General features: G+C 59.8%; 1 protein-coding gene across 3 annotated transcripts in view; it reads left to right on the top strand.

The window, feature by feature from the left end:
* Positions 1-2,447: 2,447 nt before the first annotated feature.
* Positions 2,448-20,978, top strand: part of GRM4 (glutamate metabotropic receptor 4) — a 31,837-nt gene continuing 13,306 nt past the window's right edge. The window contains exons 1-4 of one of the 3 annotated variants that reach the window (XM_030255844.4): positions 2,448-2,662; positions 8,664-9,444; positions 15,166-15,382; positions 20,817-20,952. In XM_030255844.4, the coding sequence (XP_030111704.1) occupies positions 8,926-9,444; positions 15,166-15,382; positions 20,817-20,952 (872 nt within the window). In that variant the 5' untranslated portion in view covers positions 2,448-2,662; positions 8,664-8,925. Of the gene's footprint in view, positions 2,663-2,776; positions 3,588-8,663; positions 9,445-15,165; positions 15,383-20,816; positions 20,953-20,978 lie in introns of those variants that run through there. The other 2 variants (XM_072918786.1, XM_072918787.1) reach the window with 2 other exon arrangements.

A 20,978-nucleotide genomic window follows, 5' to 3' on the forward strand; every position in this document is an offset into this window, starting at 1 on the left:
GAGCTGTGCCAGCCTTGGGAGAGCTGGGTGAGGGCACCCAGAGCTGTGCCAGCCCGGGGGTGAGCTGGGTGAGGGCACCCAGAGCTGTGCCAGTCTTGGGGCGAGCTGGGTGATGGCACCCAGAGCTGTGCCAGCCTGGGGATGAGCTGGGTGATGGCACCCAGAGCTGTGCCAGTCTTGGGGTGAGCTGGGTGATGGCACCCAGAGCCTCCTGCAGGGATCCTGTGAGTTTGGGGGTTCAGGGAAAGGCTGCAGGGGGACCCCGGGGTGCTGGGGCAGCCTGGATGGGCAGGGGGCAGGAGCAGGAGCTGGGCACGGGCTCTGGCCCCAGGAACTGGCTCAGCTGCTCTGGCTCGGTGCCTGCAGGGCACAAATCGATCCTGGCCGCCTTCTCCGTGTCCATTTGCTGATGGCATCGAACTCTCCTGGAGGATTTGCTCCGCTCTGACCCCGAGCCCTGGCAGCACCTTTGTGGGGTTGGCAGAGCTGCTCTGGGGTAACCCCACGGGTGAGCTGCACCCCTGGAATCACCAGGGTGCCCCCCACCCTCAGCCCCACCCCGAGACTTTCCTGTTGTGCCAGGGGAATCATCAGCCTCGCTGGATTTCCAAATGTTAATTGGGCTCTGCCGTTCCCGCTGGTGCCAGCAGGATTTTTTGGGTTGGTATTTTGGGTTCTGGCTGGCAGAGGGCTGCGAGCAGGGGAGACGTGCAGGCCGTGAGGATGGAGAGGAGAGAGGCGCTGCCAGCTCAGCCCTGGTGGGAAGAGCATCCTGCAATCCCTGGCATTCAGCTTCCCGGGATTTTGGGAGGGTGCTGGGAAGAGCATCCTTCAATCCCTGGCATTCAGCTTCCCGGGATTTTGGGAGGGTGCTGGGAAGAGCATCCTGCAATCCCTGGCATTCAGCTTCCCGGGATTTTGGGAGGGTTGGGTTATGATTTTCTGCCGGCTGCCAGAGCAGCTCAGGTGGTGCTCCGGCCAAAATTCTCCACAATTTATCCCAAACACCTTCCCCCGGGGATTCTTTGGGACCTGGGAAGATCCGAGCAGGGTGGCCTGGAGTCCTCCTGAGCCCAGGCTGTGAGGAAAGCACCCTTGTTTCTCCTTGAAGGCAAACAGAAATCTGTCTTAGAAATCCCCAGGAGCTGAGGGCTTCCGATTTGGAGCAGGGACCTTGACCTTAGGGTGCCTCTAAAAGCTACTTTTGGCAAGGGATTTATGCCTGGCTTATCCTGTGGTGTCTGGAGGTCCTGTCCTCCCAGGGGCTTGGTCCCTGTGTCCCCTCCCCATCGAGCACAGTGCAGATTTCCTTTTGCTTCCACTCCCGGCATCATCACCGCCACGCTGAGGATGCTCACAGGGGTGGGGTGGTGGGGCTGTGCCCCCTCCCTGTCCCTCTAGAGCAGAATAACAACAAACACCGCTCCTGTCCTTGCTGGAAACAACGCCACGGCAGCAGCCTGGCGGCTCTGAGCTCCGGGCAGCATCCCACGGGCACCTGGATCCACGGGAGCGTCCCGGTGGCAGCGTCCCGGTGGCAGCAGGGTGGCTGGGCAGCTTTTCCTGGGCAGCTTTTTGGGAGCTGCGTCTCACCGGGGAGGCTCTTTCAAATCCCAGCACTGGCAAAACTCCTCTCCGCCCTGCTAACCAGGATTTGGGTGAAAAGGAGCATTTCTGAGGGCAACCAGCCTGCCTGACCCACACCAGGGCTGGGATTTCGCTGTTCCAAACACAAATCGCCCCTTAAGGAAAATGAGGCTGGAATTGTGGGTTTGTGGTCCGTGCTTGGTTCTTTGGCGCTGGGAGGAGGCAGAGCCCCCTCCCCACAGGCAGACCCAGCTTGGTGTGCGCGGATGGGACCCCCAGGACCCCCAGGAGGGGCTGGGAACCCCGGCAGGTGAGCGGCAGGTTGTGCCCTAATCGCTCCGGTGACCGAGCAATCAGCGCCGTGTCATCGCCGTGATGGATCGCAGCAGTTAATGTGTCAATGGCCATTACCGGGGGGCTGTGTTTGCTCTGGATTAATGAATCCACACCGCACGGCGGGGATTGACGGGGAAAGCGAGGCAGGAGCCGAGTTCTGCGGGGCTGGGGGGCTCGGCAGCATTTTTTGGAGGGAGAATGGCAACGGCTTGGGGTGACAGCATCCTCCCGCCTCGCTGCTTGCGGGAGCTGCTCCCACCTGGAGAAGGGAACTGGGGGATGGTCAGGGAGCCGGAGACCCTCAGCAGCCTGGCGGGGGGACCCTTCCTCCAGGAGCCGGGGGTCCGCCGTGGGGGGGGGGTCCCCACGCTGCGCTAGTGCTTTAAGAGGCTGGCAAAGCCGGCGGCGGGCTTCCCAGCTCCTCTTCATGCAAAACTTCCCCGGCCCCGGCTCTCCTCCTCCTCCTCCTTTTCCCCCTCCTCCTCCCCCTTCTCCACCTCTTCCTCCTCCTCCTCCTCCTCCTCGCCGCGGCTGCGGTGCGCGGAGCGCGGCGGGTCCCGCCCGGCTGCGGCTCGCTCGGCTCCCGGGCCGGGCCGGGGCTGGGGGGGCACGCCGGCACACCGCAGGGCCCCCCCCGGGCTGCCCGAGCCCCCCGGGCCGGGGGCGGATCGCGGCACCGGGCACCGGGCACCGGGAGGAGACGGGGCCGGCGGCGCCGCCAACTTGGCACTGCCCGCGGGTAAGTGCGGGCGGCGCGGGGGGAGCATCCCCGGGACTCCCGGTGCCCCCGCACCTTCCCCCGGGGCTGGAGCGCCCCCCGCTCCCCCTCCCTGCAGCCTCGCCGCTCCCCTCCACCAAAACGCTCCGGCGAATTTTCCTCCTTTCCTTCTGTTTTTGTGCTGGGGGGGCTGCGCCAGCGGGGGCTGCAGCCCGGAGCCCCCAACGCTCCCCCCGCTCCCACTCATCGCATCCTTCATCGCTGGGGACTGCGGGGCGCTGCCCCCTCCTCGCCTCGCACCCCGGTCCCCAAGCTGCCACCTTTGTCCCCAGAGGGCTCCGGGAGGGGTGCTGGGGGGCTCGGCCGGCCGGAGGGGGCTGGCAGGGCTTGGGGCAGGAGGCAGCGGGCAGGGCTCGGTGGCCGTGACCGCGGCCGAGCCGCCGGCGGGGGCTGCCCTCGGCTCGCCGCAGCGGGCAGCGCCCGCAGAGCCGCCGCAGGGCAGGGCAGGGGGGACGGGGGAGCGGAGAAGGGATGGAGGCGCTTCTCTTGCCGGCTCGGAGGGGTTGTGGGGGGTACGACCCTTCCCCGGAGCTGGAGCCACCCCTCGGAGGCAGCCCTGGGTCGGGCAGAGCCCCGCTCCGGTGCGGGCTCGGTTTCCTCTCCCGAGCGCTCTCCGGGAGCCACGCTGGGGAAGTTGGCAAGCGTGAGAAAAATCCGGAGAACTCTCCCACTGCCTGCCCGGGTGCAGCCCTGCCAGCCCTCCTCCTCCTCCTCCTCCTCCTCCTCCTCCTCCTCCTCCCCTCGCTGTGATGAGTTTGCCGTGCTCTGCCCGGCTGGTTTTTCCGTGGGTTGCTCCGGCGCTGGGGGATGCCCGCTGCCTTCGGCGGGGCTGCGGCGGAGAGGCTGCGGGTGAATCACCGCCTTTGCCATCGCCAGCAGGTGACAGGTGACCTGTGGCTCGGGGCTCGGCGGGGGTGGCACCGGGCAGGGCTGGCGGTCACCTCCCGGCGGTGCCCGTGTGGCCCGGGCAGGGCTCGGGGAGGAGGGGAGGGATGGAAGGATGGAGAGAAGGAGCAGAGCTGATCTGTTGAATGCAGCGAGGAGCTCGGGAAAACACCACGGCGACAAGTGCCAAAAGGAAAAAAAGAAAAAGCTCGTTTCCTTCGTGCCCTGTGAGCAGCGTTATCCGCAGCAGGCAGCGGGGGATGCGCGGGGGATGTGCCGGGCAAGGCTGTGGCGCGGGGGAGAGCCGGGACAAAGATCCTTTTCCTTGTCACCTGCCACCTCTGCGCGGGGGGCTCGGCCCGATGGGATGTGCAGAGATCCCGGGTGGGTGATTTTGGCCAGCGTGGCCGGGCTGGAGGGACAGTGCTGCTGCTGGGGGTGGTCCCTCTCTGTGACGGCAGAGGGTCCCCACAGGCAGTGGTGGCTTCAGCTGCCCCAGGCTGGGGGGCTGCAGGCAAAACCCTCCTGAGGATGGCATCAGGCACTGGCTTAAGGGGCGCTGAGCTGCACCCCAGAGTGTCAGAGCAGCACCCAGGGGATTTTCCCATGCGAATCCAAGCTCGATGGAGCCATGGCCTGGCCCCACATCCCAGGGGCAGCATTGCCCTGCGGAGGAGCCTAAAGGCTCCCCAAAAAAGAGCATCACGTGCTTCAACTTTGGCATCAGGCAGGAGGAGGATGGATTTGTCAGCTCAGCCACCCCCTTCCAGCTCTTCCCGGAAAGGCAACGGCTTGAAGAAGTGGCAGGTCCTAATTATAACACGCGTGAACCCGCGCCCGCTGCGGGCACCGGCTCTTCCTCCTGAGAATCTCACGGAGGGATTTCCTCCCTGCCCGGCTCACGATGGGGGTCTCTGGAGTCACCTCTGGGGGGATGTGGGCAGGGGCTGGCACTGCCAGACCGCAGTGTCGGGGCGTGGGTGTGATGGGGAGCGGGGACACCGCGCGCTGCTGCAGGCACTGGCCGCGCTCTCGCTCGGAGCCGGCGCCGTCCCAAATTGCAGATGGTGATAAAAAATTAATTGTGGGATTCTGCTGCACGTGGCAGGAGCTGGGGGGGACCAGCAGCGGCTCCTTCCCTCCCTCCCAGCCGCTGCCCCTGGAGCTCTGCGCCGGCTGCCCGCAAGGTGAGCTGCTGTTCCCTCTCTGAGGTGAGCTGCTGTTCCCTCTCCAAGCTGAGCTGCTGTTCCCCCTCCAAGCTGAGCTGCTGTTCCCTCTTGGAGGTGAGCTGCTGTTCCCTCTCCAAGCTGAGCTGCTGTTCCCTCTCCAGGCTGAGCTGCTGTTCCCTCTCCAGGCTGAGCTGCTGTTCCCTCCCCGCTTGCTCCAGGCCTGGATCCTGCTCTCCTTCCCCCCCTGCCTCACCAGCCCATCCTTCAAAGTGAGGGATTAGCCCTGACCCGCCTGGCAGCAGGGAGCAGGAAGGAAAGGGCTTGCTGCAGTTAAGGATATATATATATATATATATAAATATGGTGTGAGAAATATTCCCCGGATCTCCTCCGCGCCCTACGGGAGCACTTTTGGTTGGACTTCAGCGTCCTTCAGGAGATGCTCCGGGGCATTGAGGTGGGTGGTCATACCCAGGTTTTCCCCACCATGGTGCTCTGAGCCGGGTGCTGGCAGGACCTGGTTGCAGAGAGGACGAGTTGGCCCCTTGGTGATGGGCTCGTGTGAGCGTTGTGCTATGGGTTCATGCATCGTTTGAGGGGTTGCTGGGCAGGGGCCGTGTTTTGGAGCTCGCTGAGGGGGTTTGGATGGCACAATCCGGGGTCTCTGCTCGCTGCTGCCTGCTGAGCCGTGGCCTTGCTTCTCTGAGCCAACGCCGGGGTGCTGGACCTGAATACTTAAGGTTTTGCCTGTCGGGAGAGAACTTAACCTGGCGTCCCCTCCCTCTGTCCACGTCTCAATTCTGCTCTACTTCATGGAGCTTTTGCAATTAAAAAGCCCAGGAGCCAAGCGAGGTACCCTGTAGCTGCTTGCAAGCGGGAGGAGTGAGTGTACACTAATTGGGATATTGTGCTGCCTGCTGGCTGGCCCTGCTTGCTGGAGGAAGAGCAGGTGGGGAAAGAAATAGCCTTGATTTTCAAAAAGATGCTGTGGAGCTGGTAGGAACCAGTGTGGCTCAAGCTGGCACAGCCCTCCCAGTGCCAGGGTGGGCTGGAGTCTCTGGTGCTGGTGGAACTGGGCTCTTTGGCAGCTGGGGGTGGGTGCAGGTGAGTGCTGGGTGCTCTTGGCTGGTTATTGCTGCATCTCCTGGGCTGTAACCAGCTCAGCTCCTGCAGGGTTTGATGAGCCCCAGAAAACGCTCTGGCTCTGAACTGGGGGATGATGGATCCTGCTGCAGGCAGAGCTCTGGGCAGCGGGTCTGTCCAGTGTGCCCACCACAGTCCAGCCCGGGCAGTGCTTGTGGGGACGTGCAGGAGGAGCTGCGGGAAGGAGCCGCAGAGGTGATGCCTGGGGTGGCCCGTTGCTCCTCTGGGCACTGGAGAGGGCTGTGCAGCAGATCTCTGTAATGTGGGGGAATTTTTAATCAGACTTTGATTTAACGGAATCACAGAATGGTTCGGGTTGGAAGGGACCTTAACGCTCATCCAGTTCCAGCCCTTGAAATGGGCAGGGACAATTTTCACCAGCCCAGCTGAGCCCTCTCCTGTTCCTTCCAGGGCCAGGAGATGCCGGTGGCTCGCTGGCCACCACTAGAGGGGAGCAGGAAGCCACCGTGCCCCGTGCCCGGGGTGCCCGGGGTGCCAGCACCCGCAGGGCTCTGCCGTTCCTGGGCACTGCCAGCCCACCCTGGCTCGGGCAGGGGGTGACCCACGCCCCGGCTCTGGAGATCTCGGTTTGGTTGTGCTTGTGCCACCTCCCAGATGCGGGTCGGGCTGCAGCACAGCCGGGATGAGGGCGATGGGAGGGCTCTGTCCTCACCGATGCTGTGCTGGGAGTAGGAAAAGCAGAATTGCTCCTTCCTTCGGGGCTGGGGTGAGCACCGCGCTGAGTGGTGATGCCACCCTCGGGGTGTCCCTGTGGAGCTGTGCAGATGGGGCAGGAGGGCGGTTGTGACCCTTCAGTGCCTGGTGTGCGTGGGTGAGGCTGTTCCCTGCTCCGTGAGCACCTGGTGCAGGCAGGTGTCTTCCTCCAGATGTGCACCTCCCTCCAGATGTGCCCCTGGTGGAGCAGCTGCTTTGGGGAGGCTGAGGCGTGCTGGAACCAGGTCTGGGCTGTGTGGCAGCAGTGACCTGTGTGTGGCTGAGGAGCTGCTGGGGGCAGGTGGAGGGGACAGGGCTGCTCATCTGCCACCCCTTCCTGGCTGTTTGCAGCAGGGGTTCCATCTCCCCCGATGATTCCGTGGGGCTCCGAACCAGCTCCCTCCTCCTCTCCCCGTTATTTGTGCTTTCTTCTTGCCTGCCGTGATATTTTTACCTTCAGTTCGTTCAGATTATATGATCAAAGGAGCCACAAAGGGGAGAGAACAGAGAGGGAAAAAGCTTAAAAGAAGAAAGGGAAAGGCAGTGGGCTCAGGGGGCACTGCCAGCTCTGCGGGAGCTGCCGTGGGCTCTGAGGGTTTCCCTGGGAGCCGCTCCACGGTGTGAGCATCCCACCTTTGATGGGCAGAAATGTTGCAGCTCCAGGGATGAGGGTGGGAGAGGCGACCTGCTTTCAGCTGGTGATGCGGCTGTGGTGTCTGAGCATCCTTCATCTCCCCATCCTCCTCCTCCTCCCCAGCACGGGCAGAGCCTGACCCGCTCCCAGGCTGTGCAGGAGCCACATTCCCCTGCCCTGTGCCCGCTGGTGATGCGTGGGGTGGTTCTGCAGAGGGGCCAGCACCATGCAGGGGTCTGATGGCTGTCCCTGACCCCCATCCCAGCAGAGCTGAGCTCCCAGGGGCTCTCCCGGCAGGCTGGGGCGGGGGTTTTGCTGCAGCATTCCCAACCTCCTGCCTTTGGAAGCACAGAGCTGGGCACGGGTAATTCTGGTTCCTTAAAAGCCCTGCTGTCAGAATCGCTTTGGAGATGGGCCTTCAAGCAGCTGCGGCAGGCGGGGAGGTGCATAATTTATGGAGGTGAGTTGAAGCCAGGGTCCTCCTGGCTGGGATGGCTGCAGCAGCACCCTTGGGGCTGGGGAGGCTCTGTCCAGCTTGGGTGCCGGCTCTGGGCTTGAGCTGAGATTAATTTAAGCTGTTTCCTTGGGCTCACTGTTGCTGTTTGTCCTGCCTGGGGAATGTGTTTGTCTGCTCGGCTCCTTTTGGTGCCTGCATTAATCATGCCCTGCCCTCAGCATCCATCAGCGGCTGCTGGGAGACCACGGTGGGGATGGGCATGAGGGCGAGCCTGCCTCGGGGGAAACTGAGGCAGGGGCTGTGCTGCTGGGGCAGGGGCAGCTCAGGTTCTGTGGATATCAGCTGCTGGAAGCCGTGGATAACAGAAGCAGCTGCTGGTCCAGGAATCAGTGGCTGAAGGGAGAGCGGCAGGAGCGCAGAGCTCTGGGTTGTGACTCGGATCGGGAACGTTGGGTTTTGGCAGTGCCTGGCTCTAGCTGAGGATGCAGACCTCGGTTTGTGGGGCTCAAAACAAGTGGGCTTGTGGGAGGGGACTGGAAAACACGCTGGGAAAAAGTAGGGGTGTTTTAGGATAGGCAGGGACCAGGCTGGGTGTGTGTGTGTGTGTGGGATTTGCCCACTCCGACACTGTCTTGGCACTTGTCCCATCCTCTCAGTTCCCTTAGGAAGGGACAGGTTGGGACAGGGTCTCAGGGACCCCTCTCAGCTGGTCACTGACCGGTGCTGCTCTGTGGGCACTGTCTCCCTCCGAGGCCCTGACCAGCCCCTCTGCCTGGATGCAATTTGGGCTGAGCCCAAACCCCTGGCATGAATCAAACACCCAGTGAATCCCAAATCTATTTTTTGCAATAACCCCCAGCACTTATTTCCACCATCTCCCTGATGAAATCCCGGAATAGCCAATGCCCTCTTCCTGCTCCTGCCTAATTTTCTCTCTCCCCTTTTCCCCGTCCCTCCAAGGCTCCCGGAGGAAGAACCCGAAGCTTTGCGTGGGCTCTGCTGCTGTCTCTCCTCTCTGGTGTAGCCATGCAGACCTCGGCACCCTCCTGCACCCCGACCTCCCGCTGCTCCCCCGGGGCCGGCAGCAGCGCCGGGAGCCGCTGACGGAGCCGGAGCCGCAGCGGGATCCCTTGGGAGCCATGCCGCCCACCCGGCCCGGCCGGGCCCCCTGAGCGCCGCCGCCGCCTTCCCGGCCCGAGCTCTGCCCAGCACGGCCTCGGCGATGAGCGGGGCTCACTTCTGCATGGAGCGTTTGTCCTTCTGCCTCTTCCTGAGTGCCTGGAGCTGGGGGTGGGCGCCCGGCGGTGCTGCCAAGCCCAAAGGCCAGGGCTACCCGCACATGAACTCCATCCGCATCGACGGCGACATCACGCTCGGGGGGCTGTTCCCCGTGCACGGCCGGGGCGCCGAGGGCAAAGCCTGCGGGGAGCTGAAGAAGGAGAAGGGCATCCATCGCCTGGAGGCCATGCTCTTCGCCCTGGACCGCATCAACAACGACCCCGAGCTGCTGCCCAACATCACGCTGGGCGCGCGCATCCTGGACACGTGCTCGCGGGACACGCACGCCCTGGAGCAGTCGCTGACCTTCGTGCAGGCCCTCATCGAGAAGGACAGCACCGAGGTGCGCTGCGTCAGCGGGGGACCCCCCATCATCACCAAGCCGGAGCGGGTGGTCGGCGTCATCGGCGCCTCGGGCAGCTCCGTGTCCATCATGGTGGCCAACATCCTGCGGCTCTTCAAGGTAGGGCTCGGCTGGGTGGTGAGAACCCCTCGGTAAAACCCCCGCGGGTGCTCCTTTCTCCTGGGTGGAGCTGGGGGGAGGCAGAGCTGGTGCTGTTCAAACGCTTCTCCTGCCTCCCCCATGTCCCCGGGGATCCCTTCCTCCGTCCCTCCCCGCTGACGACGCTCGGAGCAGGAGGGTTTTTGTCTCATCTTGGGTTTTTGTCTCATCTCCCCCGCATTCGTGGTGCTGCTGCTCCTGCCCCGTGGCGTGGGCTGGATGGGAGGTGGGCTGAGGGTGTGTTTGCTTCTGGGAGATGCTCCTTCAGGGGTTACACCCCAAAATGTGAATCCCACCTGAGCCAGAGGGGTGGAGGCAGCAATGGCTGAGGGCAGGGGACAGCTGGGGCTGCTCTGCTCCAGTCCAAGGGGACGCTTGTCCCGTGCCACCAGCCCCAGAGGTGCTCAGGCTGTGGTGGGATGAGCAGGGCTCTGTCTCCTGCTCTGTGCCAGCTGCAGGAGTGCCGAGCAGTTGATAATTCCTTTCCCCTTTGCTGTACATTTATTTATCCACAACCACATCCCTGAGCTGCGGCGTGTGTGAACAAGGGTCCCTCTGCAGAAATGAGGGAGAAATGTAAATATTCTGCACCTGCAGTGGCAAGGGAGGCCCTGTCCCATCTTGGCCTTCTCCCAGCACCCTGAAACCGCCGTGTTCTGCAGGATTGGTGCTGTTCCCCCTCTGTCTTTCCCCTCCTCTGCCAGCCCAGAGAGCTGAGCCAGGTCCCCTCCTGGGAGGGCTGGAAGCTGTTAGCGAGGACGGAAGAACCAGATCGCTGATGGAGTTTGATTTTTCTGGGTCTCATTTTTTTTTAAAAAACGTGTTAATGTTCCTGGAGACGAGTGAGAGGGCTATTCAATAATTAAAATAATATAAATTAGAGGGAGTGGGAGGAACTTAAAAGCTATTTGCCAAGACAAAAAAGATTGAATACTTGTTCTGGAGAGGAGGAGGGAGGCTGGCAGTGGGGAAGGAGGCAGGAGAGTGACAGTCAGAATAGTCGGGTGCAACTGAAGTCTTTCTAGGTTCTTTTGGTTTGTTTTTCCCTCACTCTTCTCCTCCAGTTTTGGTGCTTGGGCAAAGAGCTGTGACCTGTTCAGAAGGATGTCATGGAGCTCCGGTGCAGCCCTGCCCCAGCTGAGCAGCCAGGCACTGCTGCTGCTGCTGGTGCATCCCAGGAACTTTAATCCAGTGCTGATCCCAGCCCAGTGGGGCAGGGAAGAAATATAAATGGGAGGATGAGCAGGTAGAGGATGGAGACCTCAAAACCCCTTGGGAGAGGAGAATAAGGAAAATCTCAGCCCTTCCTAGACAGCAGTGAGTCCCAGTGTGGGGGTCGGTGCCCTCCTCAGCGGTCCCAGCACAGGGACACCATTCCCATGGGATTGGGGTCATGTCTGGGTACAGCCATTCCTGGGGGTTTGGGGGTTCTGCAGGCTCTTCCCCCGCCATGACCCGGTGCTGCTGCTGCTCTTTGTTATTCAAACACTGCTTTTATGGCAGGGACATGCTTAAAATGAGAATAAGGCGACTTCCATTTCACGCCGCCGCTGACCTTTAAGCGTGGGTGACTCTGCTCCGAGGTTCAGCAGAGCCCTGGCTGCCTCGGGCACAGGCAGCTGCCTCTGCCCCTTCCCTGGGGCATGGCACTTGCTGGAGCTCTGCTCCTGCTTGTCCCCGTGTTGCTGTGTCCCTCCTGTCCCCCTCAGTGCTCCTCCAGCACGGGGACGTTGGCAGAAAGCGCTGGGAGCTGGCACAGGGGGACCCAAGTTCCCCCTGAGTGCTCTGGTTTCTGGGGTGCTCAAGTGGTTTTGGGGAGGGCTCCAGCACATCTGGGAGTGCTCCAGGATATCCAGAAAGCAGCAAAGAGTGAATCAGAGTCCACCAAGGTGAGGAGGCCAGACAAGTCCAGTGCAGCAGCCCCCCAGCTTTCCCCTTTCTCCTGTGGCCATGAGCACCCTGGAGGTGGCTGTTCCTGTTTTGAAGTGATGCTCTCCCTGCTGTGGTCCCCTTGTCCCATCCCACACTCCCTCCTGTCCCTGCTCCATCCCCTGCACACCCCCAGCCCTCCCTGCTAGGCCGGCCTCGCTCCTCCCTGCCAGGGCTTTTGTCACTCCTGCACCACATAAATAAATAACGGGTCCTTCGTTAGCTGCCGCCTCCTAATTAAAGCTGTACATCAGTGGAACAACTTGCAGATGCGGCATCCTCTGCCCAAGCCGGTTTCATCGCTCCTCGCCGCTCTGCCTGCAGAAAATCCTTTCCCCAAATCCGCGCGATCGCATCTCCCTGGCACCGCTGCCAGAGCGCTCTGGCACCTTCCAGCTCCTTCCCACCCCTTGTGCTGCCTCTGCAGCCCCAGCTCTGCCCACAGGCTCCTGAACCACCACAGCAGTGATGCTGTCAAGGAAACCAGACCCTTCCACTGCCAATGCAATCCCCTGGAAAGGATCTGAGGTGCATTTTTCGTCCCTGCCCAGAAAGAGCTGTGACAAAGTGGAGCCCAAGTGCCCGGCGCGGGGTGAGCAGCCAGAGGATGGGTTTGCCATGTGCCAGGCACTTTGAGGTGGCTGTTTCCTCCCCGTGGCAGCGGGTGCAGGAGCTCTCTGCAGTTGTGCAGCATGAATAATTCACCTGAGGACGCTGCAGCCGGGCACTCGGCACCTGCAGCCCCACCAGGCTGCGCTGCCCGGGGCTGGCGGTGCAGAACTCTGCCTCTGAGCCCCTCCTGGAGGTGCTGAGCCCCCTGGCTCGTGTCAGGATGCCCAAAGGCTGTGGGGGCAGTGGGCTGGAGAGATTCAGGACACGCTTCCCCATTAGCAGGTGAACAATCTTCACCGAGCGAGCGGGAAGGTGGCAGCGGCTGGGGATGCTCGCATTCATCCCCTGCTGGTGCCACTCCATTTCCTTGCTCTTCACTGGGCTTACTAAAACAAATTACAGCTGCCTGCCCCCCCTGGGATGCCCCCAGCCCTGAGGGGTCCCTGGGCATGGCTTGAGGAGGGGTGGTATGGGGGGTGGCAGGTCGTGCAGGGATCAGGGACAGCATCTCCTGTGCCTGCTGTGCTCCCTGGAGTTTTGGTTCTGCTGTTTCCCTCTCCAGGGAGGTGCCAAGGGCTTCATCCTGGGCCTGACCCTGTGCCCAGGGGATGGGCAGCAGGATGGGGCTGCAGCTCGTTCTGTCCTGGCGCTGTGTTCCGAGCAGCCCCTCCCTGCCCCAGCCCCTGCGGTGCTTTACGCTCTCCCTAATTAAAAGCTGCCATCCAAACGGCTCGATGATGGAAATTCTAATTAAATCAATTCCATCTTGTCGGCAAACCAGGGCTTTGCATAAGATATGCATGAAATTAATAATTATGGGGAGGGAATTAGCTGCTCCTGACCCTGTATCTGGCATGGGGGGGTTGGTGCAGGAGCTGCTGCTTGTGGGGTGCTCCTGACCAGTGTGCTCAGCTCTGGCTCTGCAGTGGTTTTGGTTGGTTTTTGGTTGGTTTTTGGTTGGTTTTTGGTTGGTTTTTGGTTGGTTTTTGGTTGGTTTTTGGTTGGTTTCTGGTTCTTCCTTCCTGCCCACTCAGGCTGATGTTGGTATCAGTTGTTTAAGCCTGAGCTGGGATGTGCTGAAATCGCCACCTTTGCCTAAAGCTGGGGGGATTCTGTCTCCCGCTGGTGGAGAAAACACCACAGCATCTCCTGAGCCACGTCGATGCTGGGTGATGATGATGATGGAGGTTCCAAATGCAGCTTTCCCAGTGCATTGGAGGTCAGTCACACCAGTCCATCAACCCTGGAGGAGCAAGATGACATCTCCAGCCCCGGTCCCACCATCCCTCTTACCCCAAGGGATGTTTCTCCAGGCTCAGGGTGCTTCTGGGTGATGATTTTTGATTCAAAGCAAGAGAAGGAAGGAGGTTTTACCCTCTACTCTTAGTGGGATAAGGAGGTCTTGGAGTGCAGGAGAGCTGGTCCTACTAATTTCCTCAACACAATGTTTGTCCCAGGCTGGAGATGAGCCAGACAGGGGACCACCAGTGCAGCAAATTTGCAGCTGAGAGATGTTTCCAGCTCCCTCTTCCACTTCTTTCTAAGAACATTGAATTCCCTGCCTACATTTTGCTTTTATGTATCTAAAAGGACTTTTGTCTTTTATCTGAGAAAATAGCTGGTGCCAGGAGTTGGGCTATCAAAAAGGCAGAGGGGGGAAAAGGCAGAAGAAATCTATGAAATGGTCATTTGGGAACCGGTATTTTATTTTCACTTTCATCCAAGGCAGAGGAGCGAGAGAAAAAAAGCTCTTTCCTTTTGTTTATTAAAATACAGCTTCAGTCCATAGCCCGTGGATCAACAGGTATTTTCTGGGCTTTGTTTTCCAGCTGAGGCTGGAGCAGGATGGGCAGGCCAGGGGTTAATCCCAGGCTGCTGGAGCTTGGGTGGGATGGCAGTGGCATGGGGAATAGCTGGAATGTCTGGAAGAGGAGAAACCAAAACACTCAGCAGGGGAAAAATCATTGGGAAAGGATCCTCTGGCGATCCCAGATCGCCTTTGACGTGGGCACTGCTGCTGCCAGTGCCCTCGTGGGTGCTGCCTCCACCCCGAGCCCGTGTCCATCCTGCAGGGAAGGGGAGGGGATGTGCTGGGAGCAGCCCCCTGCTCCCCCCAGGACCAGCATTGCCAGGGGAGCTCCTCACCTGCTGAGCAGAATTTTAATGGAGCCTCACACACCAGCTCCAGTCAGAGATCCCAACGAGCAGATCAGAGCCCCTCAGAATGGTGCACAAAGCAGATTGTCACAGGGAGTAATCCCATTTGTGCCTTGATAAAGATTCCTTCCTCTCCCTCTCCCACCCCTGCTCCAGCTCTCCCTTTTTTCATCTCCTATTTCGCAGGCAGGTAGAAAGGGTGACTGCTCCTTTCCAGGGGCCTTTTAGCATTCAGGTGGAGTCGTGGGTTTATAACACCAGAATCGCATTTAATAGAGAGAGGCAGGAGTGGGAGAGGGGAAATCGCAGAGAAACAAAGGAGGAACTGGGAGATGCAGGGCTGGAGGAGAATGGAGTGGGGCCAGGAGGGTTGGGACACCCAGCCCTGCTCACACCTCACCCGTGGGCTGGGAGGTGGCTGGGGCTTATTACAGCACCTCGGCTTCCCAGAGCTGGTGGGGAGAACCTGGGCTTGATGATTTAATAAGCCTTTTCCATCTTTAAGATAAATGAGGATGTGTGGTGTGTTTTGGAGATGGAAAGTGCTGCGTGTTAAACATTGCCTGGTCCCGCGGTGCTAAATCATTCCAGTGTGCCAGGAGAGCTGCGGTGGCTCTGCTTAATTTAAAGGGGTTTTTTTAGGGCTGGGGGGGCAGGATGGGTTGGATCTGTCCTTCCAGGGGAAGAAGCCAAAAAAAAAAACAAAGGGAGACCCTGGCAGTGCTGGCCAGGGCAGAATTATGTTTGTTTTTCCTTTGGTCTCTCCCACACTGGATTTTCCTGTTGGGGTCCTGCTGGTGGTCCCCAAGCCCCGATGTCCCCTGGAGCACCTGACGGTGGCACGTGCTCCACCTACCCCATGCTCACCCTCAATCCCCACCTCCCTCTGCTCCTAAGCAAGGTGCTGGGACCACGGGCATGGCTGTGGGGTGGAGATCATCACCTCCTTGCCCTGATTCTGTGCCTTTCCCTCCTGCACCCCAGATCCCCCAGATCAGCTACGCCTCCACGGCGCCAGACCTGAGCGACAACAGCCGCTACGACTTCTTCTCTCGTGTGGTCCCCTCGGACACCTACCAGGCCCAGGCCATGGTGGACATTGTCAAAGCCCTCAAGTGGAATTACGTCTCCACCTTGGCCTCTGAGGGCAGCTACGGTGAAAGCGGCGTGGAGGCCTTCATCCAGAAGTCCAGGGAGGATGGTGAGTGGATCTCTCCTGCCATGGGAGCAGCTGAGAGAGGAGGAGATAAGGATGGGATGGAGGGAAGTGTCTGGTTGGACTCCTTAGGCTGAGCTGGCACAGATGGTTTTTATTTTGGGGGGTGGCCTCGGAACAGAGTGGGTTTTGGGGCTGCCCAAACAACGATCCAGGTTTTCCAGCAAGGTTTGGGACCAGCAGTCCTGGGCTGCCTCCACGCTGCAGGGCAGGCTGCTTTTGGGAAGCATCTCGAGATCCCTCTCCTTGCTCCACTGAGCTGCTTTCACCCCTCCCTCTGTGCCTGAGCCACGGCGCTGGGCGCCTTCCAGAAGACAAAACTTCTACAAATACTCCCAGGTTTTAACAGAAAATCAAGTTGGCACCGCCACGAGCTGCACCCAGTTTTAGTGGAATTATCCCCCAGGGCAGGTGCTTTAATTTGTCTATGGGCTTTGGACAGGCGGAAAGTCCGTGCTCAGCAAAACTCTTTGGGAGGATTTGTCTGGAGGCAGAAAGCGTTTTGCTGACGGGAGCTCTGGGATGCTTAGAGGGGATTAGCAGCCTTGGGAGCAGCACAGGAGCTTGTGGGGACCTGAACACCAACCCCAGGATGGGTGAGGAGCCCTGGGAATCGCTGCTGAGGGTGCTGCTACCACAAATTTGAGCTGTGCCAGGACCCACGGAGGGGCTGGCACAGCACTGGGGTCCCCCTTGGCTCTGGCATCACCTCAGCCCCCCAGCACGGGGTGGGACAGGAGCTAAAGGATGTTTTTTGAGTCAGTTAAACCCCTGCAGGGCACAGGCTGCTGCTTATTACAGGCTTAAGTGTGTCTGAATGGCACATTAGGTTCTGGCAAAGTCGGTGGGACACCGGCCTATCTGGAGCCAGTCAAACTGCGTTATGGCCTTATAAATGGATAAAGGGAATAAAAACTTTGAGGTGATGAGCTCCTAATCAAAGCCCTATAAATAGGAGCAGCGTTAATTCCATCCCTGGCACCGGAGCCGGCTGTGCTTTTAGTATGCAGAGGAGCCCATCTGGGGATCCAGCTTGGGAGCTGCTCTTCAGGATTTTCACTTGCAAAGTGGGATATTTTTCACGGGGCTGTGCCTCCTCGAGGAGCAGCGTGTGGGGATGCTGCGGAGCGGTGGCTGCAGGGGACCTGTGGAGCTGCAGGTGCAAAGGGGCTGTGCTGGGTGTGTTTGGGGGATGCTCTGCTGCCCCATGCATGGGGGGATCTGTGGGGCAGCCGAGGGGCTGCACGGGCACGATTCAAACCCACTCTCCTCCTCCACTAAGCACCAGTGAGGAGTGGTGGTTGTGACTGGTGGTCCTGCTGCGGCGTGAGCTCTTCTCCTTTGAGATACCTGTGGTTACCACGAGCTCCTCTAACCAGATGTTAACGATCCGACAGCGTAATTGCAGAGTAAAGGAGTGCACACAGAGCCAGAGCAGCCACGTGTTAATCCGGGGCTGTGGCAGTCCTGTAATTTGGGTATCCACATAACCTGGCGATTATGTGCATTAGTGATAATTTAGTTATCAAAAAGCAGATTTCCACGGTGCCTGCGGTGTGAGGGCAGCCTGTGTGCTGGCAGTGGTGGTGCTGCGGGCCTGGCACGCTGCAGGAATGTGGAGATTTGTGGGAGCTGTCCCTGGGGCCTCGGGTGGGCTCTGAGCTGCTCCCTGGAGCATCTCCCTTGGGAGCGACGTGGGGTGTCAGCCACACTGCTTTGCCCATGGAAGTAGAGCCACAGCCATGAATAATGGTGAAGCTGGACCAAAAACGTACTTTTTGGGTTTTTTTCCCTTTATTTTATGTATTTAACCCCCACCACAAGCCGTGCCATCTGTGGTGGCAGTGCCAGGCTGGAGGATGAGCCAGGCTCTGCCCACTTCACCTCTCTGTCTTCCCCTGTGCAAAGGGCTCTGCTGGCACCAAACAAACACGAGCACAGATCCATTGGGAAGGGGTGAAGGATCTCTGGGATATTCCTGGCTCTCAGTTGCATTTCTCCAGCAGCCTGAAGGACCCTGTGACTTGTCCCTGCTCGCAGGGGCCTGCAGCCTGTCAGAGGGACGGACAGCGCTGCCAGCTGAGCGAGGATCTGCCCTGTGCCAGGCTCTGGCTGGCTGTTAATCAAGTGGTGGAGATTCCCGTGGGGGTGTTTATGCCAGGGGAACAACCCCAGCCCCATCCCCAGCCCCCACACCCAGCTCAGGGTGAGCGGCGCCCGCTCTCCTCCCCGCAGCGCTCTGCTTCATTTCTCATGCCAAGCCCGAGCCTTCAGAGTCGGGTTTTATTTCCATCAGGCAATAATGCTCATTGCTGTCGTTAGCAGCTCGCACTCAAGCTGTTTGCTTTCTGATGCATTATCAACTTGACCTTCAGTTTCAATTTTTAGCAGAGCCTGGCGCTGAAGCTTCGCGGCACGGTGGAAAACGGTTCTGCTCGAGGCACGAAGCGACCTCACAGCCGTGCAGGGAGGAAACTCGCCCTGCAGATGGGTTATTCTTGCAGCTGGGGCTGGCCCTGGGCTACCACAACAGCCTGACCTGGGTGGCTGTTACATCTTTATTCATTTATCTCTTTATCTTTAGCCGTGTTTGCGGTCGCTCTGGCGATGATGCTCTTGGCCCCTGGTGGTTGCTGGTGGCTGCACTGGTGGCTGCAGAGTCCTTATTCACGAGAGTTTTGGGTTTTAGCATTGCAGAGATGTTCAGTCTGCAAAGGACGTGTTTTCTTCAGCCATTTTAAAGTGTTTTAAGTGCATTCTGCTCCCAACATCCATCCTGCTCCCCCAGAGCAGTGGCTGTCAGCTGGATTTCCACTGCATGGCAGGGCCAGCCTCGGGGTGTCCCTGGTGTCCTCACCTCCAGCCCCTCTGTCCAGCATTTCCCCACGCCCCTGACCTGTGGCATCACTTTGGTGGTTGGACAGACCCACCCAGGACCCTCTGGCTCTGCTTCGTTGAGGTCTCTGCTGTCTCCAAGCTCCACAGGCTCTGTGGAACGCTGCCAGAACCCCCTGAGCCAGGAGCTAATTAAGCAGTGGCAATCAAGAGGGGAAGCCGGAGTGGCTGAGCTCCCACCGAGCCCTAATGGTGCAGATTAAACCCTGACCCGTGTTTGACAACAGCGTTACCCCCAGCGGCCCCGGGAGAGGCGAGATCCCACCGGGACCGGAGGGATTCCGTGCCTGAGGATGGCACCGGCAGCGTTGGAAGGGGAGGTTTGGATGGGGGCTCAGGATGGGTTTTTCAGGATGTTTTTTGCTGCCAGTGCCCCGAGTCTTGTGCCACCAGTGAGGAAAGTCGTGGCATCTCCTCTGAGCATCCTTCGACTGCCTGGCCCCAAACTGCCTCCAGCAGCTGCCTGTGGGAGCTGTGGGCCTGTTCCCCCCATCCCCAATATTCCTGCTTCTCTTTGGTCTTTTCCCAAGCTGGAGGAGGAGGAGGAGGGTCCCCATGCCTCGCCTGCTGCCTTCTCCCAGAGCCACACCTGGTCCCAAGTCAGGGAGCAGTGCTGTGCCGTCCTGCTGGGGTAGAGAGGGTGGTCCCCTCCTCATCATCGCTGCCACCTCCTCACTTTGATTTCTGCCTTTAGAGCAGGGCTTTGACTAAATGGATTTTAGTGCGAAGGCAGTGGGAGCATCACTTGGCAAATCCCCTTCCCAAACCACACAGCCACTGCCCCCCTGACACCCTGGACTTCTTGCTGTTGGTGATTACGTTTTCATTAATTAAGAAGATAAAAACATTGTCAGCATCTGCTGTGGGAAGCAGGGACTCCTTAGCCCTGCAGGCTGTCACCTGGAGGAGCTGTGTTCCTCGTTAGTTTGATTTAACGAAGCAGCCGGGTAACATCGTGGTCCTTCCTGAGCTGCCATCGATTTAACCTCTTGTTTATTATGGGCCCATCTCCTCTGTGGGCCACGTGTGCAGGGAGATGTTCCCCAGCACGAGTGGCTGGTGGCACTCAGCGTGTGCCCGTGCCACCCCCAGCTGCCACTCTCTCGTGTGTGTGCTCCTGCCTGGCCGTGCCAGGGCTTTTGGAAGGCTCTGGTGTTTGCAAACTGCTGCTTTTGTTGGATTTGCTCCATTGATTGCCATGGAAACTGTAATTAAGCTGCATGGTGGCCCCTGGCAGTGTGCTGTGACACCCTGGCCTGGCTGGGGGCTCTGTGGTGGCCAGGGTGAGTGTCCCCAGGCTGGGACATTGCTGCTGCCGGCTGCTGCCCGCCTCGCCTGGCTGATCTGTCTGTTTATCCAACTCCCTCCTCTCCATCCATCTGGCTCCCCATATGGGAAACAAGCAGCAAATTGGCCCAATTTCTTACCACAGGAAAACAAACCCCCGGAAAACCCCTGGAAAGCCCTGACCAGGGGGTGCAGGGTGGGGATGCTGTGCCCCATCCCTGCAGCTCTCCCTGCCTGCTCACATCGCTCTTCTCTTGGGCTTTGGCTGCAAGGGGCCAATTTTTCCCAGTTTTCCTGCAGCCCCAGTAGGGAGTGAAGTCTCCTGGAGCCTGTCCTGTCCTGCTCCTCTCCAGGGCCCTGCTCTGGGAGTCTCTCCCAGCCCTGGGTGGTAATTATGCTGCCCTTTGCTTAAGGTGCACTCTGTTAGTGGCAGGAGGCGTCAGCCATGTCATTTACTATGCAAATTGAGACCATCAATTACATCCAGAAGGTCCCACAATGTTTAATTCTCTCTCCCATCTCTCTCTTTATTGGCATCTGCAGAAATGCAGGAGCAGGAGGGCTCCGTTTTTTTGGAGCTGGAGGTTGGGAGCCCAGCAGTGAAACGTGGGGGGCTCTTCTAATTGTCTCTTTTAATTTTAATTACCTGCTTTTGCAATGGCTTCTTGGCAAGCTGGTTTGGAACTTGGCCAGTGCCATAGGGATGGGAACAAACCCCTCTGCAGGGTCTGGCTGCTCGGCAGTGAAGGGCTTGTCTGCTTTTCCCGTGGGATGGTTCTGCTGGAGTTTGACCAGAGCCCTTTGCAAATCCAGGGCTGGGGAGGGGCTGCTGCTTGGAACAGGCTGGAAAATCCTCAGTGAGCTGCTGGGATGGGCTGTGTGTCTGTCCTGGGGACATTTGGGGTGAGATGTGGTGGTGGCTGAAGGTGACAGGTACCAGAGGAGCGGGTGGGAGGCAGAGAGGAGCTGTGGAGATGCAGGGTGGGAGGGAATGTGGTGCTGAAGGGCTGAGCTGGGGGAAGAGGAGGGGTGAAGGCAGTGACCTGGGAGAGGAGGGGTAAAGGGAGGGTTGGGGACCTGTCCCAGGGGCTGGGTGGTGGCCAGGAGGTCTGGCCTGAGGAGATGAAGTGCTGGAGGGACCCAGCCCAGCCTGTTGGGTTGAGGAGCCCTGTTAGAGGGGCACCCCAGGGGACAGGGACTCGTGGGTGCCTCGGTGCCAGGGCTCTCTCTGCCACAGGCGGGGTCTGCGTGGCCCAGTCCGTGAAGATCCCGAGGGAGCCCAAACCGGGGGAGTTTGACAAGATCATCCGCCGGCTCCTGGAGACCTCCCACGCCCGCGCCGTCATCATCTTTGCCAACGAGGACGACATCAGGTGTGGAGGGGGGTCTGGGCAGGGAT

This window comes from Taeniopygia guttata, chromosome 26 (genome assembly GCF_048771995.1).
Source record: "Taeniopygia guttata chromosome 26, bTaeGut7.mat, whole genome shotgun sequence".
Lineage (NCBI taxonomy): Eukaryota > Metazoa > Chordata > Aves > Passeriformes > Estrildidae > Taeniopygia > Taeniopygia guttata.